The following is a 27,678-nucleotide window of genomic DNA, read 5'->3' on the forward strand; positions in this document are numbered from 1 at the left end:
CTGCCGTCCGTGAGGGAGCGGAGGAGTTGGCGCCATTCACCAGGGGGCCGGAGCCTGCTGCCTCTGTGAAGGAATCCGGAGGAGCAGGGAACAGGGGACTCCTGCCGACTGCCCAAAACAGGAGGAGCCGTCGCCGTCCACCGGGCGGCGGAGGAGTGTCGTGCCGTCCGCCGAGGGCCGTCCAGTGCCACCGCCAGGCACCGCGGAGGAGATCACCCAGCTGGTGGAGGGCCGAGCAGCAGTGCGTCTGGGAACCGGATTGTTTTTTTTTTTCTCTCTCTCCCCTCTCTCGTCTCTGTCGCTCCTCCTTCCATCTCCGTTTCTCTCGCCTCGTCTGTCCTACCTCCAGGTTCCCGCAGGTCCCCGTGAGCGGGGGTGGGGGGGTGGGGAGTAGAGCGCAGTCTCAGGAGTACCCCCCGGCCTGCGAGGGGCAATGGGGGTATGTGACGAGTGGGGTGGGGCCGAGGGACGTGGGAGCGAGGCCGGTGGAGTGATTGGAGATGAGCTACACCTGTTCGACCCATCGGTCTCGAGGCCCACGGAGGAGATGGAAGGATATGAAACTGGAGCGATGACAGTGAAGGACGAGAGAGGACCAGGCCTGGGCTTTTAGTTGTGTTTTGGTTTTTATTTGAGCGCACCAGTCGTCCGTGAGGGGCTGGTGTGCTGTTTTGTGTTTATTTTGTATTATTAAAATGTTATTTGAGTGTCCGCCGGTTCCCGCCTCCTTCTTGCCGATGACTAGGAAGTTTTAAATCATTACACAGATTAAATTACATAAAGACTTCTTCCTGATGTTTCGGGGCCTGATTATGCAACTCAGACGTGCTAAACTAAAAATCAGAATGTTAATCAAAATTTTATATTTTTTTTCTTTTTTCAGAGATACCCATTCCAAAACAATTGTGCCCCTGTAAAGCACTTTTGCATTACGATGTGTCATGTTGGAGAAATACTGTGGTTCGTTATATGTGAAAATATAAAATGCAGGCAGGTATACAGAAGAAAAGCAACTACAGAAGGTCGTGCTGACTCTAAAAAAGGAGAAATATCTACTATCAACTTGAGGATACAATGAACATATATCACAAAGAAATAGTACACTTCTGTGTAGAAGAAAAATTAGAATATAGTTTGCTGCAGAAACACTCACACCCTCACAGATGTCTTTACCTCAATCTCACATTCCTGCCTGCAGGTCCTATGCATGCCTTGCAAGTAACAGTAAAACTAGCCCAACACACTCACTGAAAATTAAGAATGTGATGGCAAAACTACAATCCCTTGCATGCCCAAGCTTGACTCCCAATGGGAACTTTTTTGTGGTCTCATTTTCTTATTCATTTGAATGATTTTCTACACATATAGGCAATATGGGTAGACACCATCATTCACAATCGCCATGAACACTAGATATTACAAATGTTTCCAAGTAAAATGGTGGGTGCGTGTGCAATGCATGTGAAAAATGTTTTCCCTAAAGCAGTTTTCCTGGTTCCTGGGTGTACTGGTATAGAGTAATGCGATGTGATATTTCTGGCAGAGGAATGCCATGGTCTTGTGCTGTTATAAGGCTATGTGCTTCTGGGCAGAGTTATAAAACCGTTCCTTTGTTCTGGACTAAACCATGAGTATCAGTTGTTTTTTTTTGTGTGGATATAAATGACTGACAGAGAGTTTGAATGTGCGCTCAGTCAGAGACAACAGGAGAATGACGCAAAGCCATTGTCATCCATTATGTAATAAAACAAAGTGGTTGAAAGCTAAAATTAAATGAGTAATTTGGACAAATTTTCAAATAACAAGATTTATAAACTGTCTTTGGTGTCATTTTAACACAATCATAAAGTTAAGAAGGTGAAGTGTGGCTAAAACCAGCCTTAACACTGGTTAATTTTTTTTTATTTTTATAAGACCTAAAGGTATAATTCGCACAGAAATGAAAATCCCGTCATTATTTGCTCACTTTCAGGATGTTTCAACCTCCATGAATTTCTTTCTTTTAAAGAACACTGGTAATCAAACAGTTGATGATAGCCATTGACTCCCATAGTATTTTATTTCTGTCAAAGTCAATGGCTACCATCAACTGGTTGGTTTAGGGTTTAGATACTCTTTAAGCATAAAAATACCATATGTTTGCAGATATTTAAGAAACATGTTAAGTTAACATACTTGTTTATCAGAAAAACAATGCTACAGTTATTCTCCTTTGAAAATGGAGTTCTGGGCCAGAATGTCTGTGAAACCTGCCCAGTGCCAGTTTACGGAAAACACAGCCTATTTTATTTCATTTCATTCATCATCAAGTGCGCTCGTTCCTGTTTGTTTCATCAATCTGGCAACCTGTGTGTATCAAGTCTGAGGAGGAGAGCCCTGGTGAAAAAAAACCTCTCCAGTATCTTGAATTTGGACTGCAATACCTAATTCAAGCACTCGGTGACAATCCTACATACAGGCTCAATGGTGATAGTTCATAAACCACTTCAACCTGCTAACCTTCACCACCTTGTTACTCATATTTCACAGTCTTTGGTTAATGGTGACTTACTCTCATCAGGGATGGGGGCTGAAAGATCACATTATATATTTTCTTCACCTCATTAACTAGGGAGGAGATCGTATCAATGACACCTCTGACTTCCTCCACCTGAAATAAAGCAAAGCAAAGTTCAGAAACATAGTATTCTTTAAACGGTTGTACTCAAATGTGCTAACTACTAACTACCATAATGTGAACTACTATGGATGTATGTTACAACCTTTATTTGTTATGAAATTTCTCTTTTATAAATGTCATGTGGTGTAATTGTTCTGGTGCAACTTCACACAATCAACAAGGTGCATGGGAAAAAAGAAGAACAGTTATTTTTAGACAATATCAGCAACCCCCATGACGTATTGTCTAAAAATAAATGTCATGCTGTACATTGTAATGTCGTGATGCCTAATATCAGTGGTAAAATTTAAGACTATTTTTTATCATTACATTTGTGTTCATTTAAAAAGTACAAAAGATTTCAGTGTAACGTTAGTTGTTAACCAAAACTAAAAGAGTTTTCTTTAACTGAAATATAGCTTAAACAAAATGAAACAAGTATTTAAAAACAAAACAAAATGAAAATCAGATATATTGCCTGACAGCTAACTAAACTAGATTCAAAATATCCGACAATTATTGATAATGAGCAAACAAGAAAATAATGATCAGATTTTCATATTAAGGCCAGAATTTTAAAGCATTTATACAGAAGAGGAGCATCTGTCATACAGGTGAATGAATGCACCTTTCTGAAAAAGTCCTGCATGAATCCATCTTCCTTTGCCGACTCAGGGACAGCCCCATCTTCACTGGCACTTCTCCTGTCCTAAAACAAGACACAAAGTTACACATGCCTCAAGTATAATGACCAATTACACTGATGTGAGCACAGGAAGTAGACCTAAACTATAAACAACGTTACTCACAAATATGTGCTATTTTATGTAAAAATTCTGTATTTTTGTAATTAAAACATTTATATCAATATATTATCGCTCTTGTTAACAATAAATCTAATCGAATTATTAATCACTTGCCCCATTCAAAACAGCCAGTCGCTTCCTCATGTCATGAATTGTCTCTGCTCATAACGATGTCGTTGAAATATCGATTATCGTTTGTTGATTGTTCACGTCCCTTTCTGTCCGCGCGCGTCCATAGTCCATTGCAAGTCCTGACCAGATCGTAACAAACTAATGTATGTCGGAGAAAGTACATGAATTAACATTTGGGGTTCGTGACTTATCCATAAAAGTTTATAAATGTTTAAAAGAGGTATCCAGTAATGAAGAGTTGTTTTGCCATCCTTCTTTCACCAGCTCGGCTGTTCCTGAGCAGCTACACGAAACATAGTAAACATAGAAACACCACGTCGTTTTCAGGTCAATAGTTTTATTTTATATTCCTTTACTATTTACTGTATTTCGATTAAATGGCTATTAAGAATCTCATTCTCATTATGCAAGTGTTAAATTTTAGTCCTGACGACGCAGCACATAGAAGACGTTTTCACGTGATGTCTGTTACGTTACTCTTCTCAGTGCTCTTCAGAAGGGGCCAATCAAAATCATTTTAGTTTACCAATTGAGCTGCCGTCTCCTTCATCCTTTATGTAGATTAAACTGATATATTTCAACTTGGTCAACAACGGACAACACTTTAAATTATTTTAAGCAGTTATTTTGAATATGTTAATATGTGCAGGAAGATAAATACTGTCCTAAGATTTCCATGCTACTGAATGACAGATTCATGCGCCACCTGCAGTTACTCGTTTACTAAACACTTCATGGAGGAAATTCCCTACTCATTTTCGGCTATTAGCCATATGAAAAAAAAGAAAACAGGGTTGTCCACAATAATCTTTATTGCCAAAATAACAATCATTCAAATTCTGCATTCCCTTTTCACCTGTCCATGTACATTATTGCCATCGCTTTATCAAATCCTTCATCACTATGGGCTAAATTGTTGCACATTAACAACCATGTGAACTTGAGCTTTATTCTTCTTATATCAGTGCACTTTAATAACACTAAATCTGATGTATCCCTTTAACACATCAATACAATCCTAAATTACAGCTTTCTAAGCTTCCGCACTTCCCGATGTTTGTGATCCGTGTAAACTTTCCTTCCTTTTGTCTTTATGCTATAATCAATAGTACAATTCCATTTACACAATAAAGGTATTTGAGCTGCAACATTTTTGATAAACATTAAAGCATCAATGTAGTAAACTGTCTGAAAAACTTGTACATGCATATACTACACAAACACTGAAGATATTAATCAGATATAACCATTCATATTTTATACTGGAAACCAGAAAATAAATGTTTACTTAATTCCTTTAACAATCAGGGCCTCTAAACATAAGATTCTAAGAACAAACTAAAGAAATCCCCTTACAAACAGAAAACAACTTATACCTGCTTCTCTCTGAAAACACTACATGTAGGTACATAAACATTCTTCTGACAGTGTACTTAACAACTCAATCTACTTGGAAAATAATCTAATGAAAATGGCCCATGTATTCTTTGAGACCCTGAAACTTATCACTTTACAGGTAGTACAAGAAGTCATCCAGGTTCATGTTGGGCTCCTTGTGAATGCTCTGTCCAACCAGGAAGGCCAGTTTGTGGGCGTACTGACATGGTGCTGGCACTCGGACAATACCCTTTAGATAAAAAGGAAGAAAGGCAACCATAAAGAATATGCAAGACAGCACATAATATTATAGACTATTAACAGTAGTGATACTGATGAAGTGATCTAGATTGTTTATTACCTGCCAGTTGTAGTACATATGGCAGAGTTTGTAGGTGAGTCTCTGCATGTGATCTGGTTTGAGGCCGCTGCTGTCGAACACCACGTTGTAGTGAGTAGGTGCGACACAACCAAAGCGCACAGCCTGACTTACTATGAAGAAATCATACCTGAGTGAAAGCAGGTGTAGTACAGAATAAAGGTTAGCAGTTTGCATTATTTTACAAATGAAAATTGCTAATATTAAGGTACCTGTTTTTGAAATTAAATCTGAGACTTTTTAAAACCTCAAGACATGTTTTATTCAATATATACATATTTCTTGAAATTGATTTATGCACTAGTATATCAATACATGCAAATTAGAGGTCGATTGATATTGGATTTTAATTGATGTGTTTAAAGAAATGGCAAAAAAAAAAAATAGTGTGTAGACATTAGTAAAAATCTATATTGAACATGTTAATGTTCTAAATCTTTCCTTCCTATGACAACGTATAAACGAGTTTATATTGAATCAAATGGCAGATACAATTTATGCAACCAAAATAACCTGCAAAAAAGATTTTATGCATAATGTGAACTTTTAAATATGAAATAATTCACTGGCACTATATATTTTGAATAAAGCAAACATTGTCTTGATTCAACAGTATTAAACATTTAACATAAATCCATGGTATGCACTGATTGCAAACTGCATTTTAAATTTGAAACATGCAAATATTGAAAACGCTCATATTTAAACTCATAGCCTTTTAAGTTTAATCATAACATCAGACTGTATCATGACCTGTATCTTTTTTTTGTCCCCAGATTTAGACCTCTTAAAATTATATTTAAGTATTTTGTTATACCATGTTATACCTTTGTTATACCTTTGTTGTAAGACCTTTTATAAGCTTAAATTTAATAAAACTGAATGCAAAACATTTTAAGGCCTCACCCGGACCCCTTATTTTAGGACAGAGATCAGGCTAAAAAGACTCTATACACACCACTCTGGACGAGTGACTTCAGTGTCAATGACTGTCCCAGGAGGAGGGTTGGCAATTTTGCCATCAATCCGGGCAAAGAATCTGGAGCTGATACGCTTTTTCACCACCACTACTGACAGCTTGGGCCTGTACGCAAAATGTAAATGTGATGACAACCAAAGGAATTTAACATCCCCAAAGTGTAAATATGTCAACATGAAGTGTGACTCACTCATAATCCTGCCCCATGGTCTTGATGGACTGCATGATCTGAGGGACTTCGTAGTCCACCACGCTCCGTAGCATGCCATCTCCAACTCCATCTCTGTACACAATGATCCGGGAAGGCAGAGAGTTGTTGTACTTCAGATAGGCCTTTAGGGCAGCTAAAAAGACAAAATAGCTTCAGTATAGAGTGCTGCAGGAAAGACATCATTTTGTAGGCCACTCGGTGAGTGTCACTAACGTTCCCTCGAGAAAAAAAAAAAAATATAAGTTTTTTTTTATTTTGGGTTGTTGCAGAAAATAACATTTGACCAAAAAAAAATTTTTAATACACTTTGTTCAAGATAGTCTAGATTACAAATTACAAACACAACCTATGTATTCTGAAGCCTAAATACAATAGCCAGAAGTAAAACACTGAAGTTAGACTATAAATTAAGCTATTATAAATGAACCACTATTAAGATCATGTTAACTATTAGATCATGTAAAAAGTTGATCAACTGCCAAAATGAAAATTTTTCAACATTTCACACCTTGTAATGACCCTTTTAGTGCATCAATGATCTCCTGACCACGGTTTTGCAAGACGCACTTGGAGAACCACCTGAAAAGGTAACAAAAGCGAAATTATACAACAGTTATGACCAACCACACAATCGGAATATCTAAAATATTATTAACTGAAGTCTATTAACTAGTATTATTCATGACAATGTTTTTGTTTTATTGCCCAACCAGTCCAACATAATGCTGAGCTCAAACTTTAACTGTATCTAGTTAAACAGTGCCATTTTCTAATTATTATTTACCTGGACATGCCCTGGTTCAGACTGGCCACCAGTGCTCCAATAGATCTCTTCCCAGTAGCAGTATCGTGGTAACAATCTATGCCTACAATCATCAGCTGCCGAAGCTGAAAAACAAATATTCATTGTGGAATCTGACGCTTGGCACAAGCCAGCAAGCTAGAATTTCTAACAGCTATAACTTGAGTCGTACTGGGATTTCTACACTCCACAACTCTCCTCCCATTTTGCAGTTCATCTGCAAAGCAATCTTGGTGGCCACAGTCATAAGCGCTTGAGGTTTGCTAATGGTGCGAGACACCACACACTGACTAGGAGTGGGACAGTCCACACACAGGTACTTCTTCACACAGTCGTACTTGTCCTTTCGATTGGTAGGCAAGATCACCACAACCTATTAAAAGCACAGAAGCAGTTTAAAACAGAAGATCTGGATATGCAAATTATGCATGCATGTGATTGCCAGACTCACCATCTGTGTTTCACGTGCTACATTTTGTTGCAGGGCTCTCAGGAGAGATTCCTGACGATCCTCATACTCAATCCTGCTTGGCCAGGAATAATAATTTACATAAAAATTAAATGGAATGTTTTTTTTAACATTCAAAATTTCACACAACTCACATGATGGCCCTCTGCATGTGGATACCCATGGGCCCAGACACTTTGTTGAGAGTTTGAAGCAGAGATTGGGCAACGTCTGCATTTCGTCGTGTGTAGAACATCAACCAGTTGTCCAGAGACATGCAGCTAATCAGAGGAAGACCTCTCATCTCTTTAGTCCAGTCAGCTGTCCATGGGCTATACTCATACTAAGAAATGAAAATGAAAGAATAATCAAACCTGTTACATTATGAATGCCCGCAGGGATGTGAATTGATCTCTCTTACCGCTCTGCCTCCCTGTATGATCCTCTCAGAGGGCAGAACTCTTCCATTCATACTCAGTAGTCTATTCTCAAAGCTCAGACCCCAAGTAGTCAGTTCATTCTGCACGTCTGCATTTCTGAAGGGAAGCAGATTGTATGTGAGAGTTGATAAGATATATTAATACCAAGCTTAAAGAAGTATTTCACTTCCAGAATTAAAATTCTGTCGACATTTATCCACCCACCACTTGTTTCTTTCTTCTGCTGAACACAAAAGAAGATATTTGAAAAAGGTTGGTATACGAACAGTTGATGGACACCACTGACTTTCACAGCAGGAAAAATAGTACTATAGAAGTCAATGGTGCCCATCAACTGTTCGTATAACAACATTTTTCAAAATATCTTCCTTTGTGTTCAACAGAAGAAAAACTCATACTGTTTGCAACAAGTGTAAGGTGAGTAAATAATAATTTTCATTCTAGTAGTGAACTACTCCTTCAAGGGCTGGTAGAATCTGTACCTGTTGATGTTGGAGATTAAGCGGTTAATTCTGCTCTCTCTCTGTTCAGGACTCAGCCTTGTGTGTGAGGCAAGATCCTTCATGATGTTGAAATCAGCACGCATCTTATCTGTCAGACCTTCACAGGAAATAGATGAATGCACATCAGAGACTTGTTTATACTACAAAAGCAAAACATGAACTAATTTTATTCCATATTGTACTCCGTCTTTTAGCTATCATCTCATCTATATGCAGTGATTTCCTAGAGGCTGAAAACATATACACCGCCAGCCATCGACTAGCTAATCATGAACTTATGTCTTCAATCCCATAATGATTAGGATTAAACAAGGAACAAACTTAAACCTTAAGTATGTTCTTTATATTATGAATTAAATCTGGACCTATGGGGTCGTCATTTCACTGCCATTCACGATACTACTCCTGTGGCCTCATGGGATAGTAAAGTATTAGCACTTCAGAATCAAAGCAAAAGGTCCAGGTACTTTCCATTTACTGTTCTATGAATACTGTGAATTCAGACATACTAACTTCACATACTCATTTTCACATACTATATTTCTATATATTACTGGAAATAATGAGCATATTCACAGACAGTTTATCAGTGTTGTCAGTTGTTCTTAACTTCAGGATACTGGCTATTTAAAAATAAATAAATAAAGGATGAGACCTTTAATATGTTCCACCCCTGCTTCATTTAATAGAAACTGTAAAAATACATCACATGAAAGAAAACCAGACTCTTCAAGCCATTTTAATGGATCTTCAAAAAGGACTTACCTGTGAGGTAGCAGAACTCTGGGACAAGCATGGCAGGTCCTGGTGGAGGCCGACCTGAGGGTCCAAGTCTCTTCACATGACTAACCAGAAGAACCTGGTTGCCATCTGTTATGTCCAGACCATATTGCTGAAGAGGGAGAAAATAACTGAGTGTGACAATAACTAGTATCAAAATAATCCCCTATATAGTAAAGCTACCGTTTTGAAGTAGTTCTTGAACGAGATCTCTGTATCTCCCTTCTTAAATGTGTTGTTGGGGGTATGATCCCAGGCAATATCATCAATCCTGTATGTCTTGTTATTGTACCTAGAAATAATAATTTGTTACACAATGTTACTTGCTACTTAACAATTCTCATACATAGAACAACTTTCAAAGATTTAACAACTTTTAAAGTTATGAACCCATTAAAGAAAAACTTGTTTAAATTGTTGGGGTCAGTAAGATTTTTTTTTAAGAAACTAAAACTTTGATTCAGAAAGTTTTATATATTTTATTCTGATCAAAAATGACAGTAAAAACCTAATTTGAATAAAGTTTTTTGTCTTTCTATTAATGATAACCCTGAAAAAAATATATCACGGTTTCCACAAAAATATTAAGCAGCACAATTGTTTTCAACATTTATAATACATATTTAATGAGCAAATCAGCTTATTAGAATGATTTCTGAAGGATCATGCAACACTGAAGACTGGAGTAATGATGCTGAAAATTCAGCTTTGCCATAAAGAAATACATTTTATTTTAAAATGCATAAAAAACTAAAAACTGTTTTTCAGTAATATTTTAATTAAACTTAGGTGAGCACAAAAGACTTTTCAAAAACAGTTACAAATCTTACCAAACCCAAACTTTTGAACAGCAGTGAGCGTGTGTATAAATGTGTGCTCATCTTACTTGGTCAGAATGATCAGGCCCACAAGCTCCTTGGTGCAGGCTTCAGGGAAGCGCTGGTCTCCACACTGCTGCCTCAGACTGTACATGAAGTCAAGGACTGTCTCACTGCGTAGAACCTTGTGGCTCACATCGGTGCACAGCATGATGCTGGACTCATACTGAAGGATGGTGGTCACGAATCCAGGCCAAATCGTCAGCCTACAAACAGATACAGACAATCAGTCACTCAATCAATCATTTTCCAAAAGAAGGTACATGTCACACAACACATTTGTTTCAAAACCTGTGCTGGGGGATGTTGAATGGATCATCAGGATTGTAGTAATGACGCCCGATCTGCTGCATGTTTAGTATCCTCAGAATTCTACAACACAAAATAAACAGGAATGGAAGTTAATTACCTCATAAATAACATTATTTCAAACAGAGTGCTATCTGTGATTACCGTCTGAAGAGGATGTTGTAAAACTGCAAGCATACAGGAGAGGATGGCGGGAGCTCGTTGGTCAGAGTAACAGTGATCTCAACTTTCTCTCCATTTCTGGTCTCACTGCACAGGACTGTCTCCTGGAGATAAAGCAAATTATCACTGACAACCAAATCTAATCCACGCTCCAAAGCCTCACTAAGAGCCACTGAAATTATGAGCACTTTGAGGATCTGAAAACATACAGTGTTGTGCAGTTTGTTAGGGAGGAAGAGAATGGCTCCATCAAAAGTGTGTGCTTTGCCCAGAGTCTCTTCGTGCTGGAAAAGCAAAGCTGAGCGTAGGCGCCGGGACTCCATAGGTGGCTTGTAGTCCACATGGTACTGATACAAAGCCCACAGAGGCCGTGAAAGCAGACGCATGAAATTGGCCCTCAGCTCAATGGCAGTGCCTGAAACACCTGTGGTTACAGGAAGTGTGTCAAATCTAGTATCACACTACTATATACACTAGAACAGGGATGTGGTAAACATGGTCTACCCATCAAAATTTGGGGTCAGAAAACGTTGCTTTGCAAAGGTGTTTGAAAGAAGCCTCTAATGCTCACCAAGGCTGCATTTATTTGTTGCTATAAAAACAGTAACATTGTTAAAAACTAAAGTTTAACGCATGTCTTTCCTATTGTAGCATATCTTAAAGTCTTTATTTACACTTAGTGTTTACTGTCGTTGTTAACAGTTCTGTCTTATATGGACAGAAGTCTATCTATTAATCAGACAGAACTGTTAATCAAAGGAATTAATGTATACAAAAAGCATTATACCGATTGCTTTTATATTATTAGTAATAGAAAGGCAAACATTAAGAAACTAAACATAATACATTTGTGTTTGCCGTCAGCATTAAGCAAATACGCATTTATATAATTTAAACAAATCTTTGAATGGCTAATGAACATTTATTTTCCCAAACCTTTCAAACTTAGTTGAATCCAGCTTTGAAATCTTGTGAAGCGTGTATGTGTATCCTGCATGATCGAGTGTTCTCTGTGTGACGGTCGGTGCGTCTGAATTGAATGCTTTAAACTTAAAACTCTTGAATTCAAATTATGCTGCACTTTATGCATTTGTAAATTTGTCATATTCATGTCATTTTCTCTGTGTGCTGTATGTGAAATGAGGGTTACCCTGGCTTTATCTGAAAAATATGATTCCCAATGCACACAAACTTCCAAGAATACTTAGAGTCCTATTGGTTACATTGTTTACTTGTATTTCAATTATATTTTTATTAAATGTTTATTTATTTGTGAAAAATACTTTGTTATGTTAAGTACGTTTATTTTACACATTATTTTTTTTAATCCATTGTAAAATGATTTTCAATTTTCAATGTATTAGCTTTATATTGGCTATCGGCCCCCTGCTTTCCAAGATATCGGCATTGTCTGTCAAAAAAACTATATCTGTTGACCACTATTCATCTCAAGGGCTAGGTATCATTCAAAAAAATTCGATATCGATACCTAAATAAAATATTTCAAATAAAATAAAATATTTCAGCAATATTATATCACCAAACCCCTCATTAGATCGCAATCTGAAGTTATTACAGGGTATACGCAGAAATCCTGAAGTTAATTTCAATACCTTTTTTAGACTTTTTCAAAATATTTTAAGACCTCATAACCACTTCAAGTTCTAATCAGCAACAAACCTTTAACTTAAACAGTTGTAGTTTGCAAATAAATCGATAGAGCACAACCATACAACAAAGCTCGGAAAAAACAAAGCTTGAAAGAGTTCACTTGTCGTGTTGGCTAGTGGTGTCACTGGTAGAGCACAGAAACTGGCGATGGACAGCTGTGGCCGTTTTAAATGCTGTTTTAATATGAAAACGCACTAGTGTCCACTTAGCCTTACATCTAGGGGTGTTTGGACACACACTACAACCTCATGTGTGAGCCACGTCTCTGAGTGTAACCGGCATAAACTAGTGTGTTTCCTGGATGCCTCGACAGAGCTATTCACCAGAACTTGACATAGGCACATCAAGCAGGCCCACGGAGGAGATGGAAGGATATAAAACTGGAGCGACGACAGTGAAGGACGAGAGAGGACCAGGCCTGGGATTTTAGTTGTGTTTTGGTTATTATTTGAGCACACCAGTCGTCCGTGAGGGGCTGGTGCGCTGTTTTGTGTTTATTTTGTATTATTAAAATGTTATTTGAGTGTCCGCCGGTTCCCGCCTCCTTCTTGCCGATGACTAGGAAGTTTTAAATCATTACAGTGGTGCCGAAGCCTGGGAGAGGGAGGGACGCGCTGCTGAAGATCCCTCGCCGCTGTGGTGAATCAGCGGTGCCATCGAGCAGGCTAGGAGGATGCCGCCATGGACGCTCGAGGCGGTGGACTGGAGCGAGTTGCCAGGGACGGGCGAGCTCGCTGCCGGCCGCCCGTGATGTGGAGGGATGGCTGCCGTCCGTGAGGGAGCGGAGGAGTTGGCGCCATTCACCAGGGGGCCGGAGCCTGCTGCCTCTGTGAAGGAATCCGGAGGAGCAGGGAACAGGGGACTCCTGCCGACTGCCCAAAACAGGAGGAGCCGTCGCCGTCCACCGGGCGGCGGAGGAGTGTCGTGCCGTCCGCCGAGGGCCGTCCAGTGCCACCGCCAGGCACCGCGGAGGAGATCACCCAGCTGGTGGAGGGCCGAGCAGCAGTGCGTCTGGGAACCGGATTGTTTTTTTTTTTCTCTCTCTCCCCTCTCTCGTCTCTGTCGCTCCTCCTTCCATCTCCGTTTCTCTCGCCTCGTCTGTCCTACCTCCAGGTTCCCGCAGGTCCCCGTGAGCGGGGGTGGGGGGGTGGGGAGTAGAGCGCAGTCTCAGGAGTACCCCCCGGCCTGCGAGGGGCAATGGGGGTATGTGACGAGTGGGGTGGGGCCGAGGGACGTGGGAGCGAGGCCGGTGGAGTGATTGGAGATGAGCTACACCTGTTCGACCCATCGGTCTCGAGGCCCACGGAGGAGATGGAAGGATATGAAACTGGAGCGATGACAGTGAAGGACGAGAGAGGACCAGGCCTGGGCTTTTAGTTGTGTTTTGGTTTTTATTTGAGCGCACCAGTCGTCCGTGAGGGGCTGGTGTGCTGTTTTGTGTTTATTTTGTATTATTAAAATGTTATTTGAGTGTCCGCCGGTTCCCGCCTCCTTCTTGCCGATGACTAGGAAGTTTTAAATCATTACACAGATTAAATTACATAAAGACTTCTTCCTGATGTTTCGGGGCCTGATTATGCAACTCAGACGTGCTAAACTAAAAATCAGAATGTTAATCAAAATTTTATATTTTTTTTCTTTTTTCAGAGATACCCATTCCAAAACAATTGTGCCCCTGTAAAGCACTTTTGCATTACGATGTGTCATGTTGGAGAAATACTGTGGTTCGTTATATGTGAAAATATAAAATGCAGGCAGGTATACAGAAGAAAAGCAACTACAGAAGGTCGTGCTGACTCTAAAAAAGGAGAAATATCTACTATCAACTTGAGGATACAATGAACATATATCACAAAGAAATAGTACACTTCTGTGTAGAAGAAAAATTAGAATATAGTTTGCTGCAGAAACACTCACACCCTCACAGATGTCTTTACCTCAATCTCACATTCCTGCCTGCAGGTCCTATGCATGCCTTGCAAGTAACAGTAAAACTAGCCCAACACACTCACTGAAAATTAAGAATGTGATGGCAAAACTACAATCCCTTGCATGCCCAAGCTTGACTCCCAATGGGAACTTTTTTGTGGTCTCATTTTCTTATTCATTTGAATGATTTTCTACACATATAGGCAATATGGGTAGACACCATCATTCACAATCGCCATGAACACTAGATATTACAAATGTTTCCAAGTAAAATGGTGGGTGCGTGTGCAATGCATGTGAAAAATGTTTTCCCTAAAGCAGTTTTCCTGGTTCCTGGGTGTACTGGTATAGAGTAATGCGATGTGATATTTCTGGCAGAGGAATGCCATGGTCTTGTGCTGTTATAAGGCTATGTGCTTCTGGGCAGAGTTATAAAACCGTTCCTTTGTTCTGGACTAAACCATGAGTATCAGTTGTTTTTTTTTGTGTGGATATAAATGACTGACAGAGAGTTTGAATGTGCGCTCAGTCAGAGACAACAGGAGAATGACGCAAAGCCATTGTCATCCATTATGTAATAAAACAAAGTGGTTGAAAGCTAAAATTAAATGAGTAATTTGGACAAATTTTCAAATAACAAGATTTATAAACTGTCTTTGGTGTCATTTTAACACAATCATAAAGTTAAGAAGGTGAAGTGTGGCTAAAACCAGCCTTAACACTGGTTAATTTTTTTTTATTTTTATAAGACCTAAAGGTATAATTCGCACAGAAATGAAAATCCCGTCATTATTTGCTCACTTTCAGGATGTTTCAACCTCCATGAATTTCTTTCTTTTAAAGAACACTGGTAATCAAACAGTTGATGATAGCCATTGACTCCCATAGTATTTTATTTCTGTCAAAGTCAATGGCTACCATCAACTGGTTGGTTTAGGGTTTAGATACTCTTTAAGCATAAAAATACCATATGTTTGCAGATATTTAAGAAACATGTTAAGTTAACATACTTGTTTATCAGAAAAACAATGCTACAGTTATTCTCCTTTGAAAATGGAGTTCTGGGCCAGAATGTCTGTGAAACCTGCCCAGTGCCAGTTTACGGAAAACACAGCCTATTTTATTTCATTTCATTCATCATCAAGTGCGCTCGTTCCTGTTTGTTTCATCAATCTGGCAACCTGTGTGTATCAAGTCTGAGGAGGAGAGCCCTGGTGAAAAAAAACCTCTCCAGTATCTTGAATTTGGACTGCAATACCTAATTCAAGCACTCGGTGACAATCCTACATACAGGCTCAATGGTGATAGTTCATAAACCACTTCAACCTGCTAACCTTCACCACCTTGTTACTCATATTTCACAGTCTTTGGTTAATGGTGACTTACTCTCATCAGGGATGGGGGCTGAAAGATCACATTATATATTTTCTTCACCTCATTAACTAGGGAGGAGATCGTATCAATGACACCTCTGACTTCCTCCACCTGAAATAAAGCAAAGCAAAGTTCAGAAACATAGTATTCTTTAAACGGTTGTACTCAAATGTGCTAACTACTAACTACCATAATGTGAACTACTATGGATGTATGTTACAACCTTTATTTGTTATGAAATTTCTCTTTTATAAATGTCATGTGGTGTAATTGTTCTGGTGCAACTTCACACAATCAACAAGGTGCATGGGAAAAAAGAAGAACAGTTATTTTTAGACAATATCAGCAACCCCCATGACGTATTGTCTAAAAATAAATGTCATGCTGTACATTGTAATGTCGTGATGCCTAATATCAGTGGTAAAATTTAAGACTATTTTTTATCATTACATTTGTGTTCATTTAAAAAGTACAAAAGATTTCAGTGTAACGTTAGTTGTTAACCAAAACTAAAAGAGTTTTCTTTAACTGAAATATAGCTTAAACAAAATGAAACAAGTATTTAAAAACAAAACAAAATGAAAATCAGATATATTGCCTGACAGCTAACTAAACTAGATTCAAAATATCCGACAATTATTGATAATGAGCAAACAAGAAAATAATGATCAGATTTTCATATTAAGGCCAGAATTTTAAAGCATTTATACAGAAGAGGAGCATCTGTCATACAGGTGAATGAATGCACCTTTCTGAAAAAGTCCTGCATGAATCCATCTTCCTTTGCCGACTCAGGGACAGCCCCATCTTCACTGGCACTTCTCCTGTCCTAAAACAAGACACAAAGTTACACATGCCTCAAGTATAATGACCAATTACACTGATGTGAGCACAGGAAGTAGACCTAAACTATAAACAACGTTACTCACAAATATGTGCTATTTTATGTAAAAATTCTGTATTTTTGTAATTAAAACATTTATATCAATATATTATCGCTCTTGTTAACAATAAATCTAATCGAATTATTAATCACTTGCCCCATTCAAAACAGCCAGTCGCTTCCTCATGTCATGAATTGTCTCTGCTCATAACGATGTCGTTGAAATATCGATTATCGTTTGTTGATTGTTCACGTCCCTTTCTGTCCGCGCGCGTCCATAGTCCATTGCAAGTCCTGACCAGATCGTAACAAACTAATGTATGTCGGAGAAAGTACATGAATTAACATTTGGGGTTCGTGACTTATCCATAAAAGTTTATAAATGTTTAAAAGAGGTATCCAGTAATGAAGAGTTGTTTTGCCATCCTTCTTTCACCAGCTCGGCTGTTCCTGAGCAGCTACACGAAACATAGTAAACATAGAAACACCACGTCGTTTTCAGGTCAATAGTTTTATTTTATATTCCTTTACTATTTACTGTATTTCGATTAAATGGCTATTAAGAATCTCATTCTCATTATGCAAGTGTTAAATTTTAGTCCTGACGACGCAGCACATAGAAGACGTTTTCACGTGATGTCTGTTACGTTACTCTTCTCAGTGCTCTTCAGAAGGGGCCAATCAAAATCATTTTAGTTTACCAATTGAGCTGCCGTCTCCTTCATCCTTTATGTAGATTAAACTGATATATTTCAACTTGGTCAACAACGGACAACACTTTAAATTATTTTAAGCAGTTATTTTGAATATGTTAATATGTGCAGGAAGATAAATACTGTCCTAAGATTTCCATGCTACTGAATGACAGATTCATGCGCCACCTGCAGTTACTCGTTTACTAAACACTTCATGGAGGAAATTCCCTACTCATTTTCGGCTATTAGCCATATGAAAAAAAAGAAAACAGGGTTGTCCACAATAATCTTTATTGCCAAAATAACAATCATTCAAATTCTGCATTCCCTTTTCACCTGTCCATGTACATTATTGCCATCGCTTTATCAAATCCTTCATCACTATGGGCTAAATTGTTGCACATTAACAACCATGTGAACTTGAGCTTTATTCTTCTTATATCAGTGCACTTTAATAACACTAAATCTGATGTATCCCTTTAACACATCAATACAATCCTAAATTACAGCTTTCTAAGCTTCCGCACTTCCCGATGTTTGTGATCCGTGTAAACTTTCCTTCCTTTTGTCTTTATGCTATAATCAATAGTACAATTCCATTTACACAATAAAGGTATTTGAGCTGCAACATTTTTGATAAACATTAAAGCATCAATGTAGTAAACTGTCTGAAAAACTTGTACATGCATATACTACACAAACACTGAAGATATTAATCAGATATAACCATTCATATTTTATACTGGAAACCAGAAAATAAATGTTTACTTAATTCCTTTAACAATCAGGGCCTCTAAACATAAGATTCTAAGAACAAACTAAAGAAATCCCCTTACAAACAGAAAACAACTTATACCTGCTTCTCTCTGAAAACACTACATGTAGGTACATAAACATTCTTCTGACAGTGTACTTAACAACTCAATCTACTTGGAAAATAATCTAATGAAAATGGCCCATGTATTCTTTGAGACCCTGAAACTTATCACTTTACAGGTAGTACAAGAAGTCATCCAGGTTCATGTTGGGCTCCTTGTGAATGCTCTGTCCAACCAGGAAGGCCAGTTTGTGGGCGTACTGACATGGTGCTGGCACTCGGACAATACCCTTTAGATAAAAAGGAAGAAAGGCAACCATAAAGAATATGCAAGACAGCACATAATATTATAGACTATTAACAGTAGTGATACTGATGAAGTGATCTAGATTGTTTATTACCTGCCAGTTGTAGTACATATGGCAGAGTTTGTAGGTGAGTCTCTGCATGTGATCTGGTTTGAGGCCGCTGCTGTCGAACACCACGTTGTAGTGAGTAGGTGCGACACAACCAAAGCGCACAGCCTGACTTACTATGAAGAAATCATACCTGAGTGAAAGCAGGTGTAGTACAGAATAAAGGTTAGCAGTTTGCATTATTTTACAAATGAAAATTGCTAATATTAAGGTACCTGTTTTTGAAATTAAATCTGAGACTTTTTAAAACCTCAAGACATGTTTTATTCAATATATACATATTTCTTGAAATTGATTTATGCACTAGTATATCAATACATGCAAATTAGAGGTCGATTGATATTGGATTTTAATTGATGTGTTTAAAGAAATGGCAAAAAAAAAAAATAGTGTGTAGACATTAGTAAAAATCTATATTGAACATGTTAATGTTCTAAATCTTTCCTTCCTATGACAACGTATAAACGAGTTTATATTGAATCAAATGGCAGATACAATTTATGCAACCAAAATAACCTGCAAAAAAGATTTTATGCATAATGTGAACTTTTAAATATGAAATAATTCACTGGCACTATATATTTTGAATAAAGCAAACATTGTCTTGATTCAACAGTATTAAACATTTAACATAAATCCATGGTATGCACTGATTGCAAACTGCATTTTAAATTTGAAACATGCAAATATTGAAAACGCTCATATTTAAACTCATAGCCTTTTAAGTTTAATCATAACATCAGACTGTATCATGACCTGTATCTTTTTTTTGTCCCCAGATTTAGACCTCTTAAAATTATATTTAAGTATTTTGTTATACCATGTTATACCTTTGTTATACCTTTGTTGTAAGACCTTTTATAAGCTTAAATTTAATAAAACTGAATGCAAAACATTTTAAGGCCTCACCCGGACCCCTTATTTTAGGACAGAGATCAGGCTAAAAAGACTCTATACACACCACTCTGGACGAGTGACTTCAGTGTCAATGACTGTCCCAGGAGGAGGGTTGGCAATTTTGCCATCAATCCGGGCAAAGAATCTGGAGCTGATACGCTTTTTCACCACCACTACTGACAGCTTGGGCCTGTACGCAAAATGTAAATGTGATGACAACCAAAGGAATTTAACATCCCCAAAGTGTAAATATGTCAACATGAAGTGTGACTCACTCATAATCCTGCCCCATGGTCTTGATGGACTGCATGATCTGAGGGACTTCGTAGTCCACCACGCTCCGTAGCATGCCATCTCCAACTCCATCTCTGTACACAATGATCCGGGAAGGCAGAGAGTTGTTGTACTTCAGATAGGCCTTTAGGGCAGCTAAAAAGACAAAATAGCTTCAGTATAGAGTGCTGCAGGAAAGACATCATTTTGTAGGCCACTCGGTGAGTGTCACTAACGTTCCCTCGAGAAAAAAAAAAAAATATAAGTTTTTTTTTATTTTGGGTTGTTGCAGAAAATAACATTTGACCAAAAAAAAATTTTTAATACACTTTGTTCAAGATAGTCTAGATTACAAATTACAAACACAACCTATGTATTCTGAAGCCTAAATACAATAGCCAGAAGTAAAACACTGAAGTTAGACTATAAATTAAGCTATTATAAATGAACCACTATTAAGATCATGTTAACTATTAGATCATGTAAAAAGTTGATCAACTGCCAAAATGAAAATTTTTCAACATTTCACACCTTGTAATGACCCTTTTAGTGCATCAATGATCTCCTGACCACGGTTTTGCAAGACGCACTTGGAGAACCACCTGAAAAGGTAACAAAAGCGAAATTATACAACAGTTATGACCAACCACACAATCGGAATATCTAAAATATTATTAACTGAAGTCTATTAACTAGTATTATTCATGACAATGTTTTTGTTTTATTGCCCAACCAGTCCAACATAATGCTGAGCTCAAACTTTAACTGTATCTAGTTAAACAGTGCCATTTTCTAATTATTATTTACCTGGACATGCCCTGGTTCAGACTGGCCACCAGTGCTCCAATAGATCTCTTCCCAGTAGCAGTATCGTGGTAACAATCTATGCCTACAATCATCAGCTGCCGAAGCTGAAAAACAAATATTCATTGTGGAATCTGACGCTTGGCACAAGCCAGCAAGCTAGAATTTCTAACAGCTATAACTTGAGTCGTACTGGGATTTCTACACTCCACAACTCTCCTCCCATTTTGCAGTTCATCTGCAAAGCAATCTTGGTGGCCACAGTCATAAGCGCTTGAGGTTTGCTAATGGTGCGAGACACCACACACTGACTAGGAGTGGGACAGTCCACACACAGGTACTTCTTCACACAGTCGTACTTGTCCTTTCGATTGGTAGGCAAGATCACCACAACCTATTAAAAGCACAGAAGCAGTTTAAAACAGAAGATCTGGATATGCAAATTATGCATGCATGTGATTGCCAGACTCACCATCTGTGTTTCACGTGCTACATTTTGTTGCAGGGCTCTCAGGAGAGATTCCTGACGATCCTCATACTCAATCCTGCTTGGCCAGGAATAATAATTTACATAAAAATTAAATGGAATGTTTTTTTTAACATTCAAAATTTCACACAACTCACATGATGGCCCTCTGCATGTGGATACCCATGGGCCCAGACACTTTGTTGAGAGTTTGAAGCAGAGATTGGGCAACGTCTGCATTTCGTCGTGTGTAGAACATCAACCAGTTGTCCAGAGACATGCAGCTAATCAGAGGAAGACCTCTCATCTCTTTAGTCCAGTCAGCTGTCCATGGGCTATACTCATACTAAGAAATGAAAATGAAAGAATAATCAAACCTGTTACATTATGAATGCCCGCAGGGATGTGAATTGATCTCTCTTACCGCTCTGCCTCCCTGTATGATCCTCTCAGAGGGCAGAACTCTTCCATTCATACTCAGTAGTCTATTCTCAAAGCTCAGACCCCAAGTAGTCAGTTCATTCTGCACGTCTGCATTTCTGAAGGGAAGCAGATTGTATGTGAGAGTTGATAAGATATATTAATACCAAGCTTAAAGAAGTATTTCACTTCCAGAATTAAAATTCTGTCGACATTTATCCACCCACCACTTGTTTCTTTCTTCTGCTGAACACAAAAGAAGATATTTGAAAAAGGTTGGTATACGAACAGTTGATGGACACCACTGACTTTCACAGCAGGAAAAATAGTACTATAGAAGTCAATGGTGCCCATCAACTGTTCGTATAACAACATTTTTCAAAATATCTTCCTTTGTGTTCAACAGAAGAAAAACTCATACTGTTTGCAACAAGTGTAAGGTGAGTAAATAATAATTTTCATTCTAGTAGTGAACTACTCCTTCAAGGGCTGGTAGAATCTGTACCTGTTGATGTTGGAGATTAAGCGGTTAATTCTGCTCTCTCTCTGTTCAGGACTCAGCCTTGTGTGTGAGGCAAGATCCTTCATGATGTTGAAATCAGCACGCATCTTATCTGTCAGACCTTCACAGGAAATAGATGAATGCACATCAGAGACTTGTTTATACTACAAAAGCAAAACATGAACTAATTTTATTCCATATTGTACTCCGTCTTTTAGCTATCATCTCATCTATATGCAGTGATTTCCTAGAGGCTGAAAACATATACACCGCCAGCCATCGACTAGCTAATCATGAACTTATGTCTTCAATCCCATAATGATTAGGATTAAACAAGGAACAAACTTAAACCTTAAGTATGTTCTTTATATTATGAATTAAATCTGGACCTATGGGGTCGTCATTTCACTGCCATTCACGATACTACTCCTGTGGCCTCATGGGATAGTAAAGTATTAGCACTTCAGAATCAAAGCAAAAGGTCCAGGTACTTTCCATTTACTGTTCTATGAATACTGTGAATTCAGACATACTAACTTCACATACTCATTTTCACATACTATATTTCTATATATTACTGGAAATAATGAGCATATTCACAGACAGTTTATCAGTGTTGTCAGTTGTTCTTAACTTCAGGATACTGGCTATTTAAAAATAAATAAATAAAGGATGAGACCTTTAATATGTTCCACCCCTGCTTCATTTAATAGAAACTGTAAAAATACATCACATGAAAGAAAACCAGACTCTTCAAGCCATTTTAATGGATCTTCAAAAAGGACTTACCTGTGAGGTAGCAGAACTCTGGGACAAGCATGGCAGGTCCTGGTGGAGGCCGACCTGAGGGTCCAAGTCTCTTCACATGACTAACCAGAAGAACCTGGTTGCCATCTGTTATGTCCAGACCATATTGCTGAAGAGGGAGAAAATAACTGAGTGTGACAATAACTAGTATCAAAATAATCCCCTATATAGTAAAGCTACCGTTTTGAAGTAGTTCTTGAACGAGATCTCTGTATCTCCCTTCTTAAATGTGTTGTTGGGGGTATGATCCCAGGCAATATCATCAATCCTGTATGTCTTGTTATTGTACCTAGAAATAATAATTTGTTACACAATGTTACTTGCTACTTAACAATTCTCATACATAGAACAACTTTCAAAGATTTAACAACTTTTAAAGTTATGAACCCATTAAAGAAAAACTTGTTTAAATTGTTGGGGTCAGTAAGATTTTTTTTTAAGAAACTAAAACTTTGATTCAGAAAGTTTTATATATTTTATTCTGATCAAAAATGACAGTAAAAACCTAATTTGAATAAAGTTTTTTGTCTTTCTATTAATGATAACCCTGAAAAAAATATATCACGGTTTCCACAAAAATATTAAGCAGCACAATTGTTTTCAACATTTATAATACATATTTAATGAGCAAATCAGCTTATTAGAATGATTTCTGAAGGATCATGCAACACTGAAGACTGGAGTAATGATGCTGAAAATTCAGCTTTGCCATAAAGAAATACATTTTATTTTAAAATGCATAAAAAACTAAAAACTGTTTTTCAGTAATATTTTAATTAAACTTAGGTGAGCACAAAAGACTTTTCAAAAACAGTTACAAATCTTACCAAACCCAAACTTTTGAACAGCAGTGAGCGTGTGTATAAATGTGTGCTCATCTTACTTGGTCAGAATGATCAGGCCCACAAGCTCCTTGGTGCAGGCTTCAGGGAAGCGCTGGTCTCCACACTGCTGCCTCAGACTGTACATGAAGTCAAGGACTGTCTCACTGCGTAGAACCTTGTGGCTCACATCGGTGCACAGCATGATGCTGGACTCATACTGAAGGATGGTGGTCACGAATCCAGGCCAAATCGTCAGCCTACAAACAGATACAGACAATCAGTCACTCAATCAATCATTTTCCAAAAGAAGGTACATGTCACACAACACATTTGTTTCAAAACCTGTGCTGGGGGATGTTGAATGGATCATCAGGATTGTAGTAATGACGCCCGATCTGCTGCATGTTTAGTATCCTCAGAATTCTACAACACAAAATAAACAGGAATGGAAGTTAATTACCTCATAAATAACATTATTTCAAACAGAGTGCTATCTGTGATTACCGTCTGAAGAGGATGTTGTAAAACTGCAAGCATACAGGAGAGGATGGCGGGAGCTCGTTGGTCAGAGTAACAGTGATCTCAACTTTCTCTCCATTTCTGGTCTCACTGCACAGGACTGTCTCCTGGAGATAAAGCAAATTATCACTGACAACCAAATCTAATCCACGCTCCAAAGCCTCACTAAGAGCCACTGAAATTATGAGCACTTTGAGGATCTGAAAACATACAGTGTTGTGCAGTTTGTTAGGGAGGAAGAGAATGGCTCCATCAAAAGTGTGTGCTTTGCCCAGAGTCTCTTCGTGCTGGAAAAGCAAAGCTGAGCGTAGGCGCCGGGACTCCATAGGTGGCTTGTAGTCCACATGGTACTGATACAAAGCCCACAGAGGCCGTGAAAGCAGACGCATGAAATTGGCCCTCAGCTCAATGGCAGTGCCTGAAACACCTGTGGTTACAGGAAGTGTGTCAAATCTAGTATCACACTACTATATACACTAGAACAGGGATGTGGTAAACATGGTCTACCCATCAAAATTTGGGGTCAGAAAACGTTGCTTTGCAAAGGTGTTTGAAAGAAGCCTCTAATGCTCACCAAGGCTGCATTTATTTGTTGCTATAAAAACAGTAACATTGTTAAAAACTAAAGTTTAACGCATGTCTTTCCTATTGTAGCATATCTTAAAGTCTTTATTTACACTTAGTGTTTACTGTCGTTGTTAACAGTTCTGTCTTATATGGACAGAAGTCTATCTATTAATCAGACAGAACTGTTAATCAAAGGAATTAATGTATACAAAAAGCATTATACCGATTGCTTTTATATTATTAGTAATAGAAAGGCAAACATTAAGAAACTAAACATAATACATTTGTGTTTGCCGTCAGCATTAAGCAAATACGCATTTATATAATTTAAACAAATCTTTGAATGGCTAATGAACATTTATTTTCCCAAACCTTTCAAACTTAGTTGAATCCAGCTTTGAAATCTTGTGAAGCGTGTATGTGTATCCTGCATGATCGAGTGTTCTCTGTGTGACGGTCGGTGCGTCTGAATTGAATGCTTTAAACTTAAAACTCTTGAATTCAAATTATGCTGCACTTTATGCATTTGTAAATTTGTCATATTCATGTCATTTTCTCTGTGTGCTGTATGTGAAATGAGGGTTACCCTGGCTTTATCTGAAAAATATGATTCCCAATGCACACAAACTTCCAAGAATACTTAGAGTCCTATTGGTTACATTGTTTACTTGTATTTCAATTATATTTTTATTAAATGTTTATTTATTTGTGAAAAATACTTTGTTATGTTAAGTACGTTTATTTTACACATTATTTTTTTTAATCCATTGTAAAATGATTTTCAATTTTCAATGTATTAGCTTTATATTGGCTATCGGCCCCCTGCTTTCCAAGATATCGGCATTGTCTGTCAAAAAAACTATATCTGTTGACCACTATTCATCTCAAGGGCTAGGTATCATTCAAAAAAATTCGATATCGATACCTAAATAAAATATTTCAAATAAAATAAAATATTTCAGCAATATTATATCACCAAACCCCTCATTAGATCGCAATCTGAAGTTATTACAGGGTATACGCAGAAATCCTGAAGTTAATTTCAATACCTTTTTTAGACTTTTTCAAAATATTTTAAGACCTCATAACCACTTCAAGTTCTAATCAGCAACAAACCTTTAACTTAAACAGTTGTAGTTTGCAAATAAATCGATAGAGCACAACCATACAACAAAGCTCGGAAAAAACAAAGCTTGAAAGAGTTCACTTGTCGTGTTGGCTAGTGGTGTCACTGGTAGAGCACAGAAACTGGCGATGGACAGCTGTGGCCGTTTTAAATGCTGTTTTAATATGAAAACGCACTAGTGTCCACTTAGCCTTACATCTAGGGGTGTTTGGACACACACTACAACCTCATGTGTGAGCCACGTCTCTGAGTGTAACCGGCATAAACTAGTGTGTTTCCTGGATGCCTCGACAGAGCTATTCACCAGAACTTGACATAGGCACATCAAGCATGTTGGATGCTTACCTGCTTAATGACATTGACCAGATTAGCCCCTTTATGTATCGAAATTTGGTACCGAACGACAAGATGGTACTCGATAGTATCGATGCAATTCAGTCGTTGACTAAAAACTTAAAAGCTACCCAGCCCTAGTCATCGCTCCAGGCTTCAGTGCCAGATGATCATTCTAATATGAAGATTTGATGCTGAATTTTTGTTTTGTCAGACTCTTTGATTTGTAAGAGAGCAAAAAACAAGTCATGCTGAATAAAAATATGGTGTTACCAGTTTTGGACTCTTTCACATGTTCCATGAGCTGGCGAGTGTGGACACCAGAATCATGGAAATCTCTCCTACGTCCACCTCTTTCCCCGATCTTTACCTGCTGAAAGCCTGCAGAAATCTGTAGCATCGCTACAGGGAGAAAATAAGCGAGAGAGCAAGAAATGGGATGAGGCAATAATATTATAGTATAAAAATATCATTATTACCACTTGCTGCTCTAATGCACCTACCTTCTTCAGACATGGCTCCAGGAGCAGGTTTCTGTCTCCCTCTCCCCACCAGCTGTACTTCAGGTGGAGTGGGCATAACAGGCTTTGCAGCCTCTTGTTGTACAGATGGTTGCTGCAGAGGAATTGGAAAACGAATAAGTTTATTTCAATATTTGTTTCAGTTTTCTCATCTAATATAGCTAAATAAACTCACCGCTCCAGGAGCTGCAGGCTCCTGGCCGCGACCTCTGCCTCTTGATCTTGCTCTTGCTCTTCCTGTCATTGGTGCTTATTTTTGGTTTATGTCAGTAACTGTACTGTCCACAAATAAAGGTTACAACATATAGAATATTATTATTTAACCATTCTATTGTTTGGTGCACAATAGCCATTTTTTCAAGACACTTGCAAATTTTTCTCCCATTCATCGTGATTTTTTCTGCTCTGATAAGTTAACAAAATGGCAGCATACATCACCATACAACTTTGAGACTGATTCAATGTACAGTTTCCTAACATATTTAATATTCCATGGAAAAAAGTAATTTTTCTTTTTAAATTTGAAAGGACACGAGAGTGAGGAAATTATTTTTTTAACCACGACTTTATAGTTATTTCATGGCCAACTGAGGTAACGTTTGCCACGAACAACAAGCTAATGTCTACAAAATAGATTTCTAAGATCAGGGCCTGAATTTAGTTTTGGGAAATGGGGGGGAATTCCCCCTTTAGGTGGCTCTTATGTGGGGGATTTTTTTATGGATTTTTAGACATATTTTTAAACTACAATCATCCAACCTAAATATATTTCCATTGTTTATAACATCATAAATGATTTTACAACTATCAGGTGCAAATAAATGGCTAGTTATATATGTTTAATGTAGGGCTGTCGGAGAGTAAATCTGCATCTCTTTCAGTTCTTTAGTTTTGTTATGTTTTAATTTCACAAAGAAACGTGCAGCAATATCCTAATAAAACAACACACCTTTTCAATTACTATATAAT

At 38.0% G+C, this 27,678-nt stretch overlaps 2 protein-coding genes across 3 annotated transcripts; both read right to left on the bottom strand.

Annotated features, from left to right (window-relative positions):
• Positions 1-4,391: 4,391 nt before the first annotated feature.
• Positions 4,392-11,287, bottom strand: LOC132114420 (piwi-like protein 1). Its single transcript, XM_059522507.1, has 17 exons — positions 11,075-11,287; positions 10,848-10,969; positions 10,686-10,766; positions 10,403-10,600; positions 9,700-9,808; positions 9,502-9,628; positions 8,716-8,833; positions 8,215-8,329; positions 7,949-8,136; positions 7,797-7,869; positions 7,518-7,718; positions 7,328-7,431; positions 7,052-7,122; positions 6,523-6,676; positions 6,312-6,437; positions 5,336-5,483; positions 4,392-5,224 (listed from the first exon to the last, which is right to left on the bottom strand). Exons 1-17 carry the CDS (start codon positions 11,249-11,251, stop codon positions 5,108-5,110), a joined length of 2,229 nt encoding a protein of 742 aa, XP_059378490.1. The 5' UTR covers positions 11,252-11,287; the 3' UTR covers positions 4,392-5,107.
• A 6,404-nt stretch (positions 11,288-17,691) lies between these two features.
• LOC132114421 (piwi-like protein 1) lies at positions 17,692-26,991 on the bottom strand. 2 transcript variants are annotated; one of them, XM_059522509.1, is made up of 20 exons: positions 26,885-26,991; positions 26,692-26,803; positions 26,462-26,590; positions 24,375-24,589; positions 24,148-24,269; positions 23,986-24,066; positions 23,703-23,900; positions 23,000-23,108; positions 22,802-22,928; positions 22,016-22,133; positions 21,515-21,629; positions 21,249-21,436; positions 21,097-21,169; positions 20,818-21,018; positions 20,628-20,731; positions 20,352-20,422; positions 19,823-19,976; positions 19,612-19,737; positions 18,636-18,783; positions 17,692-18,524 (listed from the first exon to the last, which is right to left on the bottom strand). In XM_059522509.1, exons 1-20 carry the CDS (start codon positions 26,951-26,953, stop codon positions 18,408-18,410), a joined length of 2,577 nt encoding a protein of 858 aa, XP_059378492.1. In that variant the 5' UTR covers positions 26,954-26,991; the 3' UTR covers positions 17,692-18,407. The 2 variants fall into 2 exon arrangements, with proteins under 2 accessions (XP_059378492.1, XP_059378491.1); XM_059522508.1 differs by having other exon boundaries at positions 24,148-24,589.
• Positions 26,992-27,678: the final 687 nt, after the last annotated feature.

This window comes from Carassius carassius, chromosome 34 (assembly GCF_963082965.1).
Source record: "Carassius carassius chromosome 34, fCarCar2.1, whole genome shotgun sequence".
NCBI lineage: Eukaryota > Metazoa > Chordata > Actinopteri > Cypriniformes > Cyprinidae > Carassius > Carassius carassius.

Excerpts from the sequence above, each read along its gene's own strand:
- LOC132114421 (XM_059522508.1), bottom strand. The coding sequence starts at position 26,953 with ATGACAGGAAGAGCAAGAGCAAGATCAAGAGGCAGAGGTCGCGGCCAG. Across the intron at positions 20,423-20,627 it reads CTGAACCAGGGCATGTCCAG|GTGGTTCTCCAAGTGCGTCT; the intron begins GTAAATAATAAT and ends TTACCTTTTCAG. Across the intron at positions 18,784-19,611 it reads GAAGTCACTCGTCCAGAGTG|GTATGATTTCTTCATAGTAA; the intron begins GTGTGTATAGAG and ends GCTTTCACTCAG.
- LOC132114420 (XM_059522507.1), bottom strand. The coding sequence starts at position 11,251 with ATGCGTCTGCTTTCACGGCCTCTGTGGGCTTTGTATCAGTACCATGTG. Across the intron at positions 7,123-7,327 it reads CTGAACCAGGGCATGTCCAG|GTGGTTCTCCAAGTGCGTCT; the intron begins GTAAATAATAAT and ends TTACCTTTTCAG. Across the intron at positions 5,225-5,335 it reads ATATGTACTACAACTGGCAG|GGTATTGTCCGAGTGCCAGC; the intron begins GTAATAAACAAT and ends TTTTATCTAAAG.